Source organism: Neopelma chrysocephalum, unplaced genomic scaffold, assembly GCF_003984885.1.
Source record: "Neopelma chrysocephalum unplaced genomic scaffold, ASM398488v2 Primary Assembly neopelma1_96926, whole genome shotgun sequence".
Classification (NCBI taxonomy): domain Eukaryota; kingdom Metazoa; phylum Chordata; class Aves; order Passeriformes; family Pipridae; genus Neopelma; species Neopelma chrysocephalum.
Genome location: NW_020925569.1, coordinates 1,706,873 through 1,726,228, shown reverse-complemented (window position 1 = coordinate 1,726,228; position 19,356 = coordinate 1,706,873). Strand labels below are relative to the sequence as shown.

Genomic DNA, 19,356 nt, shown 5'->3' with positions numbered 1-19,356 from the left:
ATTCAGATGGCTAAGAATTATGAGTCAGTAACTTTGCAGCATGTGTACTCCTCTCCTGTCTTAGCTAATCATCTCCCACTAAAATTAACTGTTAAGCTGCAGTTCAGGACTAAGAGTACTTTAATAGGCTTAACACTTAAATTACCTATTTTAAAATGGGAACATTTAAACTCAAAAAGGGCAAAATTTAAAGCTTGTACATTTTACAGGTGGTGAAATCCTCCCGGCTGCCAGGGCACTGCTGACTCATATTCAACTTGCCATCGACCACGACCCCCAAGGTCTCTTTCCACGGCTCTGCTTTCCAGAATCTCATTACCCACTCTGTACGAACATTCAGGGTTGCCCCATCCCTGGTGCAGAATCCAGCACTTTCCCCCCATTGAACTTCATCTGGTTTGTGATTGCCCACTCTTCTAATTTTTTAAGGTCACCCTGCAGGGCCTCCCTGCCTTCAAGGGAGTCAACAGCTCCTCCCAGTTTTGTGTCATCTGCAAACTTGCTTAGTATCCCTTCCAGTCCTGCGTCCAAGTCATTTATGAAGATGTTGAAGAGCACAGGGCCTAGGATGGAGCCCTGTGGAACCCCACTAGTCTGGTGTTAATCCATTCACTGCTACCCTCTGTGCTCGACCTGTGAGCAAATTGCTCACCCACTGCATGATGTGTTTATCCAGCTGTGTGCTGGACATTTTGTCCAAAAGGATCTCGTGAGAGACAATATCAAAAGCTTTACTGAAATCCAAAAATATTACATCAACTGACTTCCCTTGATAACTAGGTGGGTGACCTTGTCATAAAAGGAAATCAGGTTGGATAAGTAGGACTTTCATCTCGCGAAGCCATGCTGGCTGTGACCAATGACTGTGTTGTCTTTCAGATGCTTTTCAATACTTCTCTGAATAATCTTCTCCATAACTTTAATGGGCACTGAAGTGAGACTTGACAGGCCTGTAGTTTCTGGGGTCCTGTTTCTAGAGGTGATTGTCCCTGCTCTATTCTGCACTGGTGTGGCCTCACCTTGAACACTGTGTGCAGTTTTGGGCACCACAATATAGGAAAGATATTAAAGTCTTAGAGAGCACCCAAAGGAGGTGAACTCCATAGATGCTGCTATCTAATTTGCAGATAGATGAAAATTTTAAAAAGCCATAATGAGAACACTGATTCGTTTTCTGTATGCTAGATTTTATTACAGAGTGTAATAATAATCATGCTTGTTTTGTAACTAATAACAGCATTCTTTTGAGATATATCTCATTGTAACTCCCTAGCTCTCTGAAATACAGAGAGCTGCCAATTCTAAGCATTTTCCTAGAAGAACTGGTCAGAGACAGCAGACAGCAATATTTCTCTTTACCTCTTTTGGTAGCTGTTGTTATGGTTGCCTTGTAAAGACAGAGTACCTAGCTTATTACCAATTGGTTCTTTTGTGATCCTGGTAGCAGACAAACAAGAAAAGCCATGGCTCATTCAATTTGTATGCTATTTTCCTTTAACAAAAGAGAAAGGATTTTCTAGTTTCACTGTAGATTAGATGGATTAGTACTATTCCTGTCCATAAGCAACCTTAAGGACACTTTTTTTAATACATTTCTGTATTTATTTCACACCAGTGTCTGAAAAACAGGGCTATAAGTAGAAAAAATGATCCAAATATGAAGGCTTTCTCCTAAGAGCTTGATCCTGAAAGGTAGTGAGTACTTAATAATTTGCAAGGTAACTGTCTTAATTTTAGCCAGTATTATTACCAACATCTTTAACAACCTGAATGATTCATATATTTGTCATGTTAATAAATTTATCTGCATTGAAAAGTTTGATTTTTCTTTCACACTTAACAGTGCTTAATGGATTACTCAGAAGCAGCTCCTCTAACTGGATCTGTACAGGAACATGTTGTCCTTGTCCCCTTGGTAACACTGCATCTCTGTATGGCAACAAGAGTTCATGGAAGTGGTAACGCTTTGTTTGTAATGAGAATTTACATACTTTAATTTTATACTCCAGTGACAGCAGGATCAGAGCCCCAGTAGCCATTTTTCTGGCCTGTACCGCAAAAGTTGGACAGTGGAGTAAGGTTTCTGCTGTGCCTTTTGCAACCGGACGCGCCTATCCCGTATTGGCCTTTTTAGCCACCAGCGCGCTTGTAACAAATGTGGGTAGAGCCCTTCCCAAATCTTCGTTCGCGAAGCCTAGCCGTGATGACCGCAAAGGTTGGACAGTGAAGTAAGGTTATAACAAAAGACATGGTGTTCAATATCTGCTCCTGACCCACTTGGGGCACCTTGGTCACATAGTTTTTCTTTCCATCTTTCAATATCTGTTACTGCAGGAGGTGGACAGTTACATATGTGACCTTTACAGAGCCATGAGGGAAATAAGCTATTAGTACAGGAAAAATACCTGTTACTGTTCAAAACACCTGAACAAAAACTTAGGTACAAAATTCCCCAAGGGCATACGTACCCCCAGGATTCTGCCAACAACATAATTGATGTTTTAGTAAGGATTTTAATACATACTGGCTTACTGTCAGCACGTGTTATTGAGGCACTAAACACATTAAAACACCTCAGCTAGTGAATCAGCTGACAGTTAGCTGAACTAATGCATAATCTACTCTAAGTATATAAAAATTTGCATATGTGTACACCAGAGCATAATAAGGCAGCAGGATTTCGCTAACTTTAGAACCGGAGACCTTGTCGATAAAATAAAATTTCTAGAGCTTCTATGTTTCATGGAGCTACATATAGCTTGGTATTGTACAAGTAAATGCAAGCAAACTGTCTCCATTATGTGGAGATAAAATATACATTCAAAAAGAGACTCTATGAGGAAAGAAGAACTCACTTTTTGAAAACTGGACATCCACAGAGGATGTCAAAGGCTTCATACAGTCTTTCCAATAAGTATATACCACACAAGTGTTCACTTTATATATCCTCATGCTAATCTGAGCATCCTGATGCAGAATTTTTGGTTTCTGACTAAAATTACTACACTTGCAAATAAAGCCTCTGATGGTAGGCCTACCTAAAAAAAAAAATCTATATAAGTATTATTTTAGGTTTGCTTTAACTTTTGCCTCACAGATTTAAATGAAAGTTGTTTTGTGATGCACATGCTGAACTGTGATATTGGGTTTTGTTCTTATTAGGAAGGAATCAGTGGGGATAACACACAGACATAAGGGAGAATATTTTAAAGACACACTAATGAAGCATACTTGAAATTTTACATAGTTTATGCAATCATCTGGTTAATTCTTTGACAGTAATGTTCAAAGTAAGCAGCTTGTCATACTCACACAGCTTCTTACCTTTTCTGTTAATACTACATGTAATTGCAAACTACATTTTTTTTTTTGGTATAAAAAACTACTCTTTTCAGCAAATGAAGTTTTAAAGCTCTGTTGTCCACTTGCCTATCTGGCATATACAACTTTGCTTATTTTTTGTGCTATGGCAAAATATGTCAGGATGCCAGTTCTATTGTGAACAATACTAGTGCTAGTAATAATCACATGCATCACACAGTTGCATGCAACTTGTTGAGATAGTCACTTTCCAAAACAATTATTTAAAAAGTTGTTCTCATTTGTACAGTACAGAATATTGGATAAAGCTACAGGTCTACTGATGGTAACTTCAGATTTTCAAAATAATGCCAATACATATTTCTCATTCATTTTGGACCAAATTATGAAAAAAAACTTACAGGTGTGGTTTTGAATGACAAAAGGAGGGCATAAATACAGAAATAAACAATATTGACATTCATTTAGTATGCTCTCTGTTACCAAACAAAAGTGATTAGCACAGTTGTTTGAAATCTTTAAGAAAAGGAAGCTTAAAAATTGCAAGAGAAAATGTCACTTTATAGCCTTTGAGAAACCTTTATGTAAAAACAAATCAGAGGTCTTATTTTAGCTTCTTTCTTGCACTGAATTGCAATTTTTTAGCATTTTCATTTAGGAATGGAAAGTTTTTCACTGTGCATGAGGAGGAAAAAAGGATTCAGGGTGTTGACTTATATGCTGTGCATCCCACTCTTGCAGCAGTTTTAAACCTGTTTTTGGTCCAGAAAGGAAAAGAGATTAAAACACTACTACTAAAGTTTTTTTTTAGCTCTTGAATTTCTCTCTTTTACTTTCCATGAGCCTTCCTAGTCAGGTATATGTTTTGTATATGTGAGTATAAAACTGATAAGGCTTGGTAACTTGTCACAGTAAATCCTTTGTTGTCAGTCTTAAATTACTTAAAGCTGTGTTTGGGACAAAACTAGCAAGTATTTTACACATGAAGGGACTTACAGATATTGTCCTAGTATGAAAATTACAAGATGATAAGTAGAAGACAAATGTCTAGTAGAACATGAATTTTAGAGAAATGCATATCATTATATTTAAAAAAAGGAGAAAATTTAGGCAGTCTAAAATCTTTCCAGTTGTATGCTTTAGGGCACTGAAGATGGACAGACTTACTTAGCACTTTTGTGATATTCAATAGAGATTCAGAAATACAGATGTGAGGGCCCCAAAGAAGTTCTCGGACCTTTCACTTTATGTTATAAAATATTACGAATATAAATTACAATCTTTATAGAGCTATTATCAACCAGTTGCTCATAAGCACCCATTTGCCGTTTGAAGACTGATACTGTTACATCTTCTTCAAAGAAGAAACTCTTAAAAAAATCCGTTAGCTCTATTTTTACATAAATCCACTACAGTTCTTTCTTGGCATTTAGCTAGAGATCTAACCCTTTTGTGTAGAACACACTGCAATAATGCAACAACCGTTACTTACAGGTTTTCTAACGTCTGGTAGGGTAGCCCACAGTGGAAAAACAATGGGAAACACAAAAAGATAGGTGAGCTGCTTGCGTCGGGTTTCAGGCCAAGCCAGGCTGAGAGGCTGCTCCTCATCCTCTTCATTCTGTAAGAATGCAGTGAGCAGAATATCAAAGTAGATGAATGAGATTAGGGATTCTTCCAAAAGGCGTTCTGAGAATGGTGTTGTGTTGCAGTGAGAACCATGGACTCTGAAAACATTGCATTAACACCACACCTACCTAACAACATTATTTAGAACACAGTAAAAATTAATCTGGCCAGACTGTGAGGTATCCCTGCAGCATAGGCTGCCTAAGGACATATATTTGTGGCTGGTCCCTTGGGATGCACAGAATGTTTCTGACAAGTGTTCCCAGAGCTCTCCCTTGAGGTGTGGGCTAGTATAGTCAGGGATTAAGACATCTGTGGGCAGCATCAAGCCCAGCCATATAGATGAGAGAGAGAGAGAGAGAGAGAGAGAGAGAGAGAGAGGGAGAGGGAGAGGGAGAGGGAGAGGGAGAGAAATATTTAAATGTGCATATAGATGTATACATATATCTAACTTTTTAAGCTTTTGTGAGTAACTTAAAAAGTTACTATATAAATATATGTCTGTATATGTATGTATTGTTTTGTTCGTAGGATCATTGGGTAATTCAGGATGGTAGGCACCTGTGGAGCTTCACTGCTGAGCTGGTGTGGTCAGGCTGGACTGCTCAGGGCTCTGACCAGTCAAACTGTGAAACCATCAATGATGGAGATAGCCCAACCTCTCTGGGCCCCAACACCATCGCTGGGCTGTCCACATGAGGAATAGGCTTGTCCTTGTCTCCAACCAAAGACTCTTGCGTTTAGACCAGCCACAATGCAGCAGTATTCTTAACAACTTGGTGCTAAAACTAAAGACATTCCTCTCCTATCGATGTAGCTGATTTTCACATTGATCTCTAGTCTCCATTTATGTGTAAGCTGCCCACCTGTTACAGAGTAGATGTATAGGAATCCTCTCCTGTGAGAAAACATTTGGCTGCCACACACTTCTCTTTCCTTAGAGTGCTCCTCCTAACAAAATGGAACCCTCTCACTGACAAGGAAGCAAGCAAAGTGGGCATGATTCAAGCTTTTGCATGCATGTATTGAAATAACTTTTAAACTTATAGGTAGCCTATGTCTCCAGAATTGCACATCTATCTAACACATATTACAGAATAAGACAACTGAAAAAATGGCCTAAATGGTTCTTTCACATAAATGTGTGTAATGCAAATTGTTAATCTTGTGGAAAGATTTTCTAGAGAGCTCAGTGAAAACTAAACAAGTCCAAAAAAGAGCACCTAGTGAAAACTGTTTGAAAGCATGAGAAGTATACAACAACTTCTTCATGTAGTGTTCTTGCTTTTTTCTTTTGAAAAAAGATAGCAATTGAGATAGCTCTGCAATATGCATGTTATTCTTCCTACAGATTTATAATAGGTTTCTTATAATAAGTTTCTTATAATAGGTTTCTTCTGTCTTAAGATTGCTTACATAAAACTTATGACAATAATATATGGAGCAAACATTTGAATGACCACATCAGTTATTTTTTTCTAAGCAAAAGAGTTATTGATGAAATGTCACCATATGTTGGTATTGTTCATAACATTTTCTACTTACTGCTAATTTTGACTAAAGAACTGGTCTTAGTTATTCCACTATTATGAACTCCTGAATTGTTTGACTACCCAGCTACCTGACCTGATCAGTACCTAGAAAAGCAAGTGCCATTCTTGGCTCAGGATCTTCCACTCTGATAGTACCACCTGACACTGATGGTGTCAGGTGTCAGATAAATCCTTATTTATCTCTTGACACATTGACAGGTTGCAGCTACTTTTGAGTTATGTGTTGATGTCAACAGAAGACCATATATTGTTAATCCCTATACTTTGTGAAACTCCCAACTTGCATGACTGTAAGACAATAGTAAAGTGAAAAGCTCATAAAGGTTATAATATTAAAAGATTTTTAAAAGTATATAGGCACAATTTGTCACACTCAACACAGTACTTTAAAGACTCCTGAGCAGCTTAAGAGGCTAGCTTTTGCCTTTAGCTTTCAGTTCTTCACTGAAGAGGACAACCTATGCTTCACTGCTGCAATCTACTGAAGCCTGACTTTTGGGGAACTGTGCTAGAGCAGGAGTTTGTGCAGCTACTTCCTAAAAAACAAATCCATTCCTTTTCCATTCTGGTAGATGCTATTGGGGTGGGAAAATCAACCTGAGATGGAGGCTTAGCTTTGAAATATGATGACTGAGATAAAACTGGGGCACAAAAGGACCAATTGAAGGGTTGCCTAGGTAACTCTTTCTGAATGGCCCATGTGTAATTCAAGCAGCAGACTCAGCTGGAATAAAGCTCAGTAAGTGACTGCTGCATAAACAGCACTGAGTGGCAAAGTACTTCCTGAATTGCCATCTTTAGAGATTAGCCATGATTAACAACTCTAGTTAATCACAACAAATCTTTACATTAGTCTGAGCTTGCATGTGTGTCTGAAAAATATACAGAATGCAATGTCTGTATTGGTTCATGTAGGACTGTACTAGTACTCACTCTACTTCAACGCCGGGTATCATTCTAGTCTCGTGGCTGTGCCAAATACCATTGGGTGTGCATGAGCGCACAGGCAACATGAGTGGGTATAGCAAAGGACCACAAAGAATTGCTTTTGTAGATTGCCAGATATCTCCTGAGAAACCTTGATCCATCTTTTGAGATATTTTCACCTTCCAGTTGTCCTACCTCATCTTTCTCCCCAAGACAACTATCCCCAAATTATAAGGCCAAACTCAGGCTCATAGTGCAGGCAAAACCCTTTTTCTTGCTAGTTTAACTCCAGGATGCATTACAGATGCTACAGAGTCAATATTCATTTCCTATTTTGTAAATTGGATTTGGCATCTAATTTTCAATGCTGACCTTCCAAAAATCAGTGGAAGTAAGGAAGTTCAAAGTACTTGTAGATGTAGCTTCTATGAATTTCAATGCAATACTGAACTATCCACTGAGGCTTAAGAAATGAATGGGAAAAATTTTGGCAGGTCTAAAACCACACAAATGTGAGTGTCATGCTGTGGACTAAGCAGCAGTGGTAGAAAATGACTCAGCACAGATTTATGGAAGAGATTATGTGCACCATCAGCGGCTCCAGCCTATCTGCAATGTACATACTGAATATGCATTATCACAGTTTGTAGAAATTAATACTTCAACTACAGTTTTGATTTATTTTAGTCTGCATGATGAAAATTCAATAGCTGCAATGTTCAGTATGATTCTTTTCTTCAGTACTATGAAGAAAATGTAATGATAACATGATATACACACAGGAATTCAGTTGCCTGAATACATATGGTGGTGCCATTTTAGATACTTTTTGGTATCTCTCTTGACCTTCACATGCTCCACCAAAAATGGAGAATATTCTGCTCATTTATGACACACCTTCCACCACTGTGCAAAAATCTCCATTTATCTAGGGCAGCCTAAGTGCTACTACCTACCTATCTATACTCCAAAACTCATTACCTCCTATGACTCTAGCTAATCAACTTTAATGATACTGGAGCGGACATATGGGAAAGCTGCATCAGTTGACATGTTGAATTCTGATGATAATCCCTTAGAGAGAAACAGCCATATTATATCAGACCAAAGGCCAATTTACACTGATATCTTGCTTCTGGCAAAGGTCAGACATGGGCACTCAGAAAATAAGTGTTGGAATGTGACATATTTTTTCATCTTTCACAAATTCATAGAATCATTGAAACATTTATGTCAGAAAAGACACCTAAGATCATCAAGTCCAACCGTAAACCTAACACTGCCAGCTCCACCACTAAACCATGTCCCCAAGCACATCTACGCATCTTCTAAACACCTCCAGTTATGGTGACACAACAACTTCCCTGGGCAGCCTGTTCCAGTGCTTGACAACCCTTTCCATGAAGAAATTTTTCCCAATATCCAATCTAAACCTCCTTTGACATAATGTGAGGCCATTTCCTCTCATCCTGTCACATGTTAATTGGGAGAAGAGACCAACCTCCACCTGGCTGCAACCTCCTTTCAGGTAGTTGTAGAGAGCTGTAGAGAATAAGGTCCTCCCTGAGCCTCCTTTTCTCCAGGCTAAACAACCCCAGATCCCTCAGCCACTTCTCCTAGGACTTGTGCTCCAGTCCCTTCACCAGCTTCGTTGCTCTTCTCTGGACACAGTCCAACACCTCAATGTCTTTCTTGAAGTGATGGGCCCAAAAACTGAACACAGGATTTGAGGTGCAGCCTCACCAGTGCCAAGGACAGGGGGACTATCCCTTTCCTAGTCCTCTGGCCACACTGCTTCTGATATAGGATGCCATAAGGCATCTTGGCCACCTGGGCACACTGGTGGCTTTTGTTCAGCTGCTGTTGACCAGTACAAAATCACAGAATCATAGAATAGTTAGGGTTGGAAGGGACCTCATCTTTTCCACCAAGCAGCTTTCCAGCCAGTCTGACCCAAGCCTGTAGTGCTGCATGGGGCTGCTGTGACTCAAGGGCAGGTCCTGTCATTTGGCCTTGCTGAACCTCATACCACTGGCTTTGGCCCATCAGTCCATCCTGTCCAGGTCCCTCTATAAAGCCTTCCCACCCTCCAGCAGATCAACACTCCCACATTTGTGTCTTTATGTCATCTGCAAACTGACTGACGGTGCACTTGATCCTCTTGTCTAAATTATTGATAAAGATATTAAATCGGACTGGCCCCAATACTGAGCCCTGGGAAACTCCACTGGTGACTGGCCGCCAGCTCGATGCAACTCCATTCACCACCCCTCTCTGTCCCCAGCCATCCAGCCAGTATTTTACCCAGCAAACCATCCACACCCAATGTATCCATCCACACCATAGGAAACCAGTATCTCCAGAATAATGTGGGAAAATGTCAGATGTTTTGCTGAGGTCCAGGCAGACAACACCTACAGCCTTTCCCTCATCTACTAAGTGTGTCAATTCATCATAGAAAGAGAAGAGGTTGGTCTGCCTTTCACAAACCCATGCTGGCTAGATCTGATCCCCAAGTTGTCCTGCATATGCCATATTATCACACTCAAAATCATCTGCCCATGACCTTCCCTGGCACCAAAGTCAGACAGCCAGGCCTTTAGTTCTCTGGATCCTCCTTCCAGCCCTTCCTGTAGATGAGCACCTCATTTGCCAACTTCCAGTCAACTAGGACGTCCACTGTTAGCCACTACTGCTGGTAAATGATGAAAAGTGGCTCAGTGAGCTCTTCTGCCAGCTCCCTCAGTACCCTTGGGTGGATCCCATCTGGCCCCATAGACTTGTGTGTGTCTAAGTGGTGTAGCAGGTCCACTTTCCCCAACTATTTCCAATTGGATTATGAGGGCTTCATTATGCTCCCCATCCTTGTCTTCCAGCTCAGGGGGCTGGGTACTCTGAGGACAACCAGTCTTATTATTAAATGCACAAAAGGCAGTCAGTACCTCAGCCTTTTCCTCATCCGTTGTCACTATGTTTCCCCATGCATCCAATAAGGATGGAGATTGTCCTTAGCCTTACTTCTGTTGCTGATGTATTTGTTGAAACATTTTTCATTATCTTTAACTTCAGAAGCCAAATCAAGTTCTAGCTGGGCTTTGGTCCTTCTAATTTTCTACCTGCCTAACCTCACAAAACCCTTGTAGTCCTCCTGAGCTTGTCCCTTCGTCCAAAGGTCATAAACTCTCCTTTTTCTTCTGAGTTCCACCCAAAGCTCTGTTCAGCCAGGTCAGTCTTCTTCCCAGCCAGTTCATCTTTCAGCACGTGTGGGCAGCTTGCTCCTGCACCTTTAAAGTTTCCTTCTTGAAGAATGTCCAGCCTTCCTGGACTCCTTTGCCCACAAGGACTGCCCTCCAAGGAACTCTGGCAACCAGTCTCCTAAATAGGCCAAAATCTGCCCTCTGGAAGTCCAGGCAGCAGTTCTGCTGGTCCCCTCCCCCTCACTGCTCTGAAAAGGAAAACTTAATTTCTTTGTCTCTGTGCTCAGGATGGCCTCTGATCACCACATCTCCCACTAATCCTTCTCTGTTCACAAACAGCAGGTCCAGCAGGGCACCCTCCCTGGCTCTGTGTGTCACAAAGTTATCTTCCACACAGTTCAGAAACCTCCTGCACTGTTCCCTCTCCACTGTGTTGTCTTTCCAGCAGACATTTGGTAAGATAAAGTCCCCCACAAAAACAAGGTCCAGCAATCGTAAGATTTTCCCAGCTGCTGGGAAATATATATTTATATATATATTTTTGTCTGCCTCTTCATCCTGGTTAGATGGTTTATACTAGACTCCCATCAGGATATCTGTTTTGTTGGCTTTATCCATAAATACTTGACCTTTTAATCATCATCATCAAACTCTAGAAAGTCAAAACACTCCCTAACATACAGGGGTACCCCACCAGCTCTGCTTCCTTGCCTATCCCTTCCAAAGAGTTTATAGCCATCTATTGCATCACTCCATTTGTGTAAGTAATCCCACCATCTTTATGTTACTGTAATTATATCATAGTTTTCCATCTGCAAAATGGCTTCCAGCCCCCCCTGTTTCTTGTCCATGCTGTGTGCCTTGCTGTATATGCACTTTAGTTGGGCTATCAGTCCTGTCACATTTTTTGGGGAAGAAGCCTTAATTACTATGTGACTGTTCCATTGTTCTTGATGGATTGACAATACTTATGTCTTTGATGCTGTGTGGATCTTCATCCACTAACTCCACTGAGATGGCTAAGATGCTGTGTGAATTAGTACAGGGACATTTCAAATGTGCTCTGGTGTACTCAGCACATCATGGAGCAGACTGAAGGACCTTACTAGCACACTGTCCCTGAAACAATGGTGTGCCACCCTTATACTTATCTCTAGCGTGCCTGGTTTTATCCATTTCTTCCTTCAAATGCAGTTTAAAGCTCTTTCAATGAGCCCTGCTAACTCTGATCCTTTTGCCCCTTTGAAACAGATGTATCCTGTCTCTCACCAGCAGGCCCAGTGTTGTTTAAACCAATCCATGATAAAAAACCCTATATTCTGCTGGTGAGACCACTCTTGGAGTCAGTTATTGTTCTTCTGAGTCTTCCTGTTTTGTCCCTCATCATTCCCTGCAACTGGAAAAATATAGGATAACTTGTGTTCCTCATCGCTTAAAGGTTTAGACACAGTTGCATTAGAGCTTCATATACAAAAGTAATTACAGTGTTTCTATGAAATTCTTACCAGCTGTCATAGTTCTTTTCACTCCTTATGTATTGCACCTGTGAGATGCTGGATCTGAATCTCACAATTATTTATATGGGTCAGAAACAACTCACTGTGAGAGTGTGTGTGCGTGCGTGTGTGTGCGTGCGCGTGTGTGCGTGCGTGTGTGTGTGTTTGTGTGTGTGTGTGTGTTTGTGTGTGGAGAAGAGCTGGGCCTAAACCTGCATGTACATGGTAAGGCTGTCTTATCACATAAGGCCTGCTGAGGGCACAGGGCAGAGCCAACACAGCTTAGCCCATGCAGAGCACGTGGCAGAACTGCAGGTCCTGCAGTCGGGCTCTGTCAGTCAAGGCAGACCTGCCTGGTAGCCCGCTCACACCACACCCCTGCAGCCTGTGACTGGCTATAACACAACTCACTCTGGCCTGGAAGGCATTAAGTGGTTAGTGACTGGAATAGCCTGCTGGGGAGGGAAAACCAAACTATGAAGATACTTGCAGCTCCCTGTGAGCTCTCTCCTTCCCTTGCTCTCTTCTGTTCCAGCCTGCATCACGTGAATCATTGGATCTTGTTGGTAACTATTTTTTCTCTTCTTCTTTCTGTCTTCCCTCTTTCTTCACTCTTTTAATCTGTTTTCTTCTTTTACTCTTTTCCTTCTCTTGTGGGTAACTTAAAACCAATGAATTGTGTTTTACTAGGGAGGGTATATTGACTGTTTGTGGTGGGTGTTTTTTGTGGAATGGGTCTTTGTGTTGAGTGTTTTAGTGAAGTATTTTTCTTGATTGTATTTTCCTCCTGTAAAACTGTCCTAGTTAGAACAATTGGGACCACTTCATCACTGGATGGGTGTAACCCAAAATTGTGTATTCTATAGCCTTCCATGCCATTTCCCAGAAACTGTTATCAATAGACCATTTACACCCTCTGCCCAGAGCAGCTTGACTCCTCAGGCTATAAACTGGGTGTTAAGAGGCCTGTGAGATAGGAGGATGTTCCCATCCTCACACCCATTGTGGAACTCCCCGCCCTGAGGGAGGTACTGGGCATTCCTGCCTGAACTGGAGGATATATAATCTTGGAGTCTTGGGACTTTTTTAACCACGCGTGGGATCCAGAGGAAGACTGCAACCACCACTCTCGACTGGACTGCAATCACCACTCTTGACCAGACTGCAACAGCATTCTCACCAACAGGTTTTTCCCTCTCTTTTTACTTTGGACTCAGGGGGCCCAACAAACACCACTCTGTTCATGCCCCAGGGTGCTGGGTTATACATTTGGGTTTTGTGGGTTAAAACCAACTGTTTGTCTGTATAATCATATTTATTGTATTATTTTATTAAATTGTTATTCTGACTTATAATCTCTCCTTTGAGTTGAGTTCATTTCCCCTGCTGGTTTACCTTTAAACCAGCACAAAAACCTTTTGCCAAAATGTCTTATTTTTCTCGCCAAATTAAAAGAATTTCTCTTAGAGAAAAATGTGTAGTTTTTCTCCGGATGCTAATTCAAGGTTATAACAAACCAAAAGGCTCTTAAAAAGTCTTAAATAAAATGTAATCCCTCTGGGCAGTTTATGGCTTAAAATCAGGAGTGTAACAGCACCCTCATTTTTTCTTGCTTGTGTTTGAGACAGTCTTTTTGTTACATGGACATTTGCCATTCTGAGTATCATATGTATACTAATGCCTAGATGGGATGGATGTGGTAGCCTAGCACATACTATTATTAATAATATGAATATTATTATTAATAATAGTATTGATAATTAAATTAATAATCTAATACAAAAATGGTCCCTTTGCATATTCTATCAGGGTTAATGAGGTGTATCTTTACCTACAAAAAATAGGGTTATGATTCCCAATTTTCAAGAAATGAGATTAGAAGTGTTATTTTGCTCTGTGTTCTCTTTTATACATCCGTAACAAATATTCTTGTCTTTTAAACCAATCTACATACATTCACAACTCTATTCTTGCTACTTCAATTCTTCTATTATTTAAACCATTACAAACAATGAAAAAGGTACAAAATCTCTGGATGCTCCATATTTCACAGTTCTTTATGCAAGAACATCTATCAAATACTTGTTTGTAATCCTATGGAATAAAGCTCTTAACTGGTTTGCTCAGTACTGGTCTGACAACTTTTAGAATCATGGGATGGTTTGGTTTGGAAGGGACCTTAAAGATCATCTAGTTCCAAGCCCCCTGCCATGGGCAGGACACCTTCCACTAGACCAGGTTGATCAAAGGCCCATCTAGCAGGGATAAGGGACACAACTGGACTTCTCAGAAGGATCATTCTCTGAAGGACACTCTATAAAACATTTAATGAGATACTAAGTATCCTTTTAGTCTTCTTTCATCTTCTTACACATTGTTGGTACCACTTTCTGAAGTTTTATGTAAGAATCTTCTTTGTGGCAACCTGCTAAAGGTTAAGAGACAGAATGCCGTAAGTAGAACAAAATCCCCAAGGAGGATGTAATATTCAGCAGAAGGGAATTTCTGGCTGCAAGTAAAGTAGTAATGTCTTAAAGACCTTATGGTGGGAGGAGATATTGCTCCCTGCTGTGCTGGTTAGGGGATGGGACAGAGGCCACAGCCGTCTGTCCTTCTAAGCTGATGATCCCTATTTTATCAAAGTGTAGGATATCGGCTGCTGCTTACAGTTGGAGTGGGGTGATATACTGTCTAGCACAAAAGACTGGGCTACTGGGCACATTTTCTGTACAGCCTTTTTGTATTTCTGCAAGCAGCATCAGGACAGATTTTTTCTTGTTGCTCAAGGGCTTGACCTAGAAAGACGACAGCTGAATTTCCCTGGAGGAGGGTGAAATAAGAAGAATGGAGTTAAGGTCCTGGGAAAAAAGAAAAATGAAGACAGTGGAGTTTGGAAGAGACAAATAAAGAAATTAAACCAAAAAACCCCGTGCAAATTAGGTGAAATACACCTAGTTCATGGCACCTTGTAGAAGACATTAACTGACAGTGTTGTCAACTGTCTCGTGTGGTGTTTCACCCTTGTGTAAGTGGAAAAGAAGGAAAGGAGGAGAGAATCTGGAAAAACATATAAAGACCAGAAAAAGCCCACAAAGAAACCAGGAGAGGTATAAGGAAAACTAAATCATGGCAATTGGAGTACTATGCCTTTTAAAAATAAGTTTATTTTAAAAGTATAGGAAAATAAAAATACAACATAAAAGTTATTTTTTCTCCTTTTCTTGCAGTCTTAGCCTGAGACGACCTTTTTTACAAGCTCTGCTTCATAATTTTAAAATAATAAGGGGCTTATAGGCATTTATATGCATATTCCATTTTTACTAGCAGAACATAGAATATTTAATGTACTTATTTTCAGACAATTCTAACTTCAATATAGAGACTGATATTCTAAAATGCTTGTGTCTAGGAATTTAGACCCAGGCACTATAATCTGCATCAGTGAAAGATAAGAAAAAACCCAGAAATATAACTATGATTGTTTTGCAAGAGGGAAAAGCATGTAGACCATAGTGGAACTTGATAATGGAGGAGAAAGAATTAGATCCTTATGCAGATCTTCTGTATCCTCACTGCAAACATCTTTTAGGATGACTTGCTATGTGAGTATACCCATTGCACGTACCACAGTTTTTAGGACAAAATTTTTCCCCCAAAGGTGTATTTGAAGCTTTGTTCATCCAGATTGACAGTGTCTCCAATTTTCTCAGTTATAAATTATTATTACCATGACATGAAGGCACTAACAGTAAGTTTTTTTAAGAGATTTATCCAGCGCTTATAGATCACAAAACCATATTGTGAAACTATACAAGTGGAAAATTGGAGAGAAGGAAATTTATACTGTACTTCCAAATTCTGACACCACAGCATCACTCCTTTGCATTGGAGTAAGGAAAAATCACCAAAACTTTGAGCCATCTGATTGAATTCTACTTAGGAACAGAACCAAACAATGTTGTCAGTGTAAAATGGAGAACACTTGGTTACAAAAAGATCAAAATTGAAAAGCATTTGTAGGTCAAGACTGAGCTGTAATGAGCATGTTCTTGTTGCCCAATTTTAATGAGTGAGTTTTTGAAAGAGAAGGAGAAACTACTGATGAGAACTGGCTGCCATACAATCCTGTGCCTCCACTATTACTTCTCAAAATGGTATTAGGGGATTGTTATTTTTTATTGTGACAGCGGACACGTGTAGTCCTTTCATTCAGATTGATAGAGCTAAATCTGCAGACTCACTCCTCCACCAGTTAAAAAACCTCCTTGCTTGCTCCTATAGTGTCATTTGGATAAGGATAAATAATGTATCCCACCATAAGAATAGTTGTTCAGAATGTCCTAATGCTTGCTGAAACTAACATAAAAGTTCCAAAACCTGCCTCACTGCAAGTTTAAAATACCCAAAGGGAGATGAAAGGAAGATATTGCTGAGTAATGTACTCTTGCAATAATTTTCCCTTCTTCCCCTGCCGTTGCTTGAAATTGAAACCATTGTCTCAGATGATGAAGCTCTCTGGCCTTGCAGGTTTCTGAATAAGCCTAGAAAATGCTTCATTACAACGTAAAATGATAGCATGTGGACACTGCCGTGATACGTGATTGCTTAAGATTGCCTTTTCTTATTGTTTTCACAGAACGATCTCAGTGGAAAAAAATCTTACAGAGCAAGACTGGTTTCCTTCTTAAGCTACTGAACTCTATTAGAGTCAATTAGAGTTTTCATGTATCTCACAGACTGATCTACATAATAGGTTACATCAGGCTACGCCATCCCTTACTGACCTTTGAGAACAAAAGTCTAAAAGCCAGTCTGCTTTGGACTTTGATTTTTTTCTTTTTTTTCCCCCTGAATTTAAAAAATAGTCTAAAGACGTATTTCACTCCAGCTGTGAGGTAGGACTCTCAAAAGAGGATCCAAATGGATCCAAAATTTGATCTTTCCTTACCTTAAAATGTTGTGTTGAAGTGTAGTGCTGGGAGTTTCTATTATACAGATTTTACTCACTTCATTTATATGAGAGTAATGGTTTGTTGGGCTGACAAGGATCTTTAAGTGTCATGATAGTCTGAAAATTTAGATTAACAGAAAAGGTAATTTAATGTTCTACTATGCCCTCCTTTCCTTGAGTGACTCATTATAATTACTGATAATTCATGATATCAAAACCTATCCATCTCTTTTAGATCCTTGATTCCGATTCTCAGTTTCTAGAGACAAAATTACTGCAAACAGTGAAGAATTAACGCCATCTGCTAATACTTGGTGCACTAACACACCAGTTGGCCAAAATCATCTTGTCATTTCTCCATCTCCAGCTGTGTAAAGCAAATACAATCTTTTCCCAAACATTCACCCTAGTACAAATTGCTGTGGGATTTTTTTCCCAGTATTGCAGAAAAAAATTGGATAACCTCTCCCTGTTTTAAGTATGTTTCAGTAAAAAATAAGCTCCTGGTGAGGGATAATTGTCTTTAGGAAGAAGCCAAAAGACATAAACACACTCTGTTACTTGTACACACCTGATTTTTCCTTTGCAGAACCTTTCTAGGAAAAAATTTCAGTTACTTGCTCAGATCATGAAGAAGGCAACATGGTCTCTGATTTGAACTAACAATATTGTTAAACCATAAATAAACAAAACTAAATAAAATATCAAAATCCAACCCTGGTTTGATTCAAAACAAACCATGGCCATTGCACAGCATATCCCACTTTTAATAAGGGGAAGCTCATTTTATGTCATAGATCACTGCTCAGCCATTTCCTGCAGTGGCTGTCTTTTGTCACTATAGCCTAAAAAGAAGGCTAAGAAGTAAAGTGTATAAACTAAACTGTTATAAAAGTTTATGTGTCAAGGATTCTTTTTACAAAACTTTCTCTCTCTATGCAGCTTTTGATGTCTGAGTCTAAAAGAGCAGTGGTCAACTTTATAAAAATCAATCACTAGCTTTTTTTCCACTTATGGGAGGTGGTATTAATAATTTTTTTAAAACGTTAAAAGACATTAAAAAGGGCCTGACAAGACCAAATTTTGCAACCAGGTACTCTTGAGAATTACAACTTATTTCCTACTTAAGAAAGAAGATAACTGTATAGCTATTTCAATAGCCATTGTGCAAGTCAAGACATAGTTACTTATTATCTACAAAAGATGTATGTTAAAATAAATACATTTTAGTGTTTGATTACTTCTTTTGCACATTTTAACTATATGCAATACGAGTCATAGAAACAGTAATATACTGCTATCTCATTCAGCCTAAAGTTTTATTTGCCTCAAGATAACAGAAGGCACGATGGAGAAGTTTGTTTACAATGAATTTTCACTATCCCATGATGCACATCATGATAGGTTCTCTAGAAGAACAGGTTTTCTGCAATGTGTGTGTTTTGTGCAATTTCTATTAGCTATATTTAGGACTGCAGATATATCTGATAAGTAAAAATACGTTTCCTAATAGAATGCATTCCAGATTACCATCTTACCTTACACTGAAGGGCAGGAGCAGAACAGAACTTTTATATATGGCAAACCATACATTGGGTTCAGTTGTAAATGAACATTAAATGTATTTTAGACAGTTCATACTAACAACCTCTTTCTATTAAGATGTTTACTTTCAGTGAAAAGCACAATCAAGCATGCAATATGTTTACCAATACAAGAATAAAAAGAAGAATAAAAAAAGTCATTAACCTCTTCTTCAACATTATGGGCGATTCCATTCTGCACTGGTCCCGAATCACTTGGTGGTGTTACTGCAACTTCCACTTTTGCACCTTTTTCTGTGGCATCGTCCATAAATAAGAGTGGGAAAACAACAGATCAGAATATTAAATAACAAATCTGCTGGTGAAACAACTGTCATATGTCTAGTCTGAGTAAATCATCAAATACTAAAGGTGGGCCAACATCTGCTTTTAAAAGAGAGAGACAAAAATTTTGTCTTTAATTTGATTAGTACACATTTTGAATAAAAATCTTATGAGTGGTGAGCTAGCACTTGAAAAAACTATTTTATTGGCACTCACTCATGCCCTAGAAATATTTAAATGCATTGCAATATTCAGTGCTCTTTGGTTATTCATAAACTAACTGAGCCTAATACTTGAGGTAAAAACTGACATATAGCATTCACCGCAGACATTCTAGAATGCAACATGTTGCATTTACAGGTGAGGGGATATGTTCAATGATATAACTTCTGTAACACACTAACCCCTGCAATT

At 39.4% G+C, this 19,356-nt stretch overlaps 1 protein-coding gene across 4 annotated transcripts in view; it reads right to left on the bottom strand.

The window, feature by feature from the left end:
• Positions 1–19,356, bottom strand: part of SLC24A2 (solute carrier family 24 member 2) — a 120,374-nt gene that overhangs the window by 18,172 nt on the left and 82,846 nt on the right. For all 4 annotated transcript variants that reach the window (XM_027670716.1, XM_027670713.1, XM_027670715.1 and 1 more), the window contains 2 exons: positions 18,824–18,912; positions 4,814–4,942 (listed from right to left, as the gene is read on the bottom strand). In XM_027670716.1, coding sequence (XP_027526517.1) covers positions 4,814–4,942; positions 18,824–18,912 — 218 coding nt within the window. The remainder of the gene's footprint in view (positions 1–4,813; positions 4,943–18,823; positions 18,913–19,356) is intronic.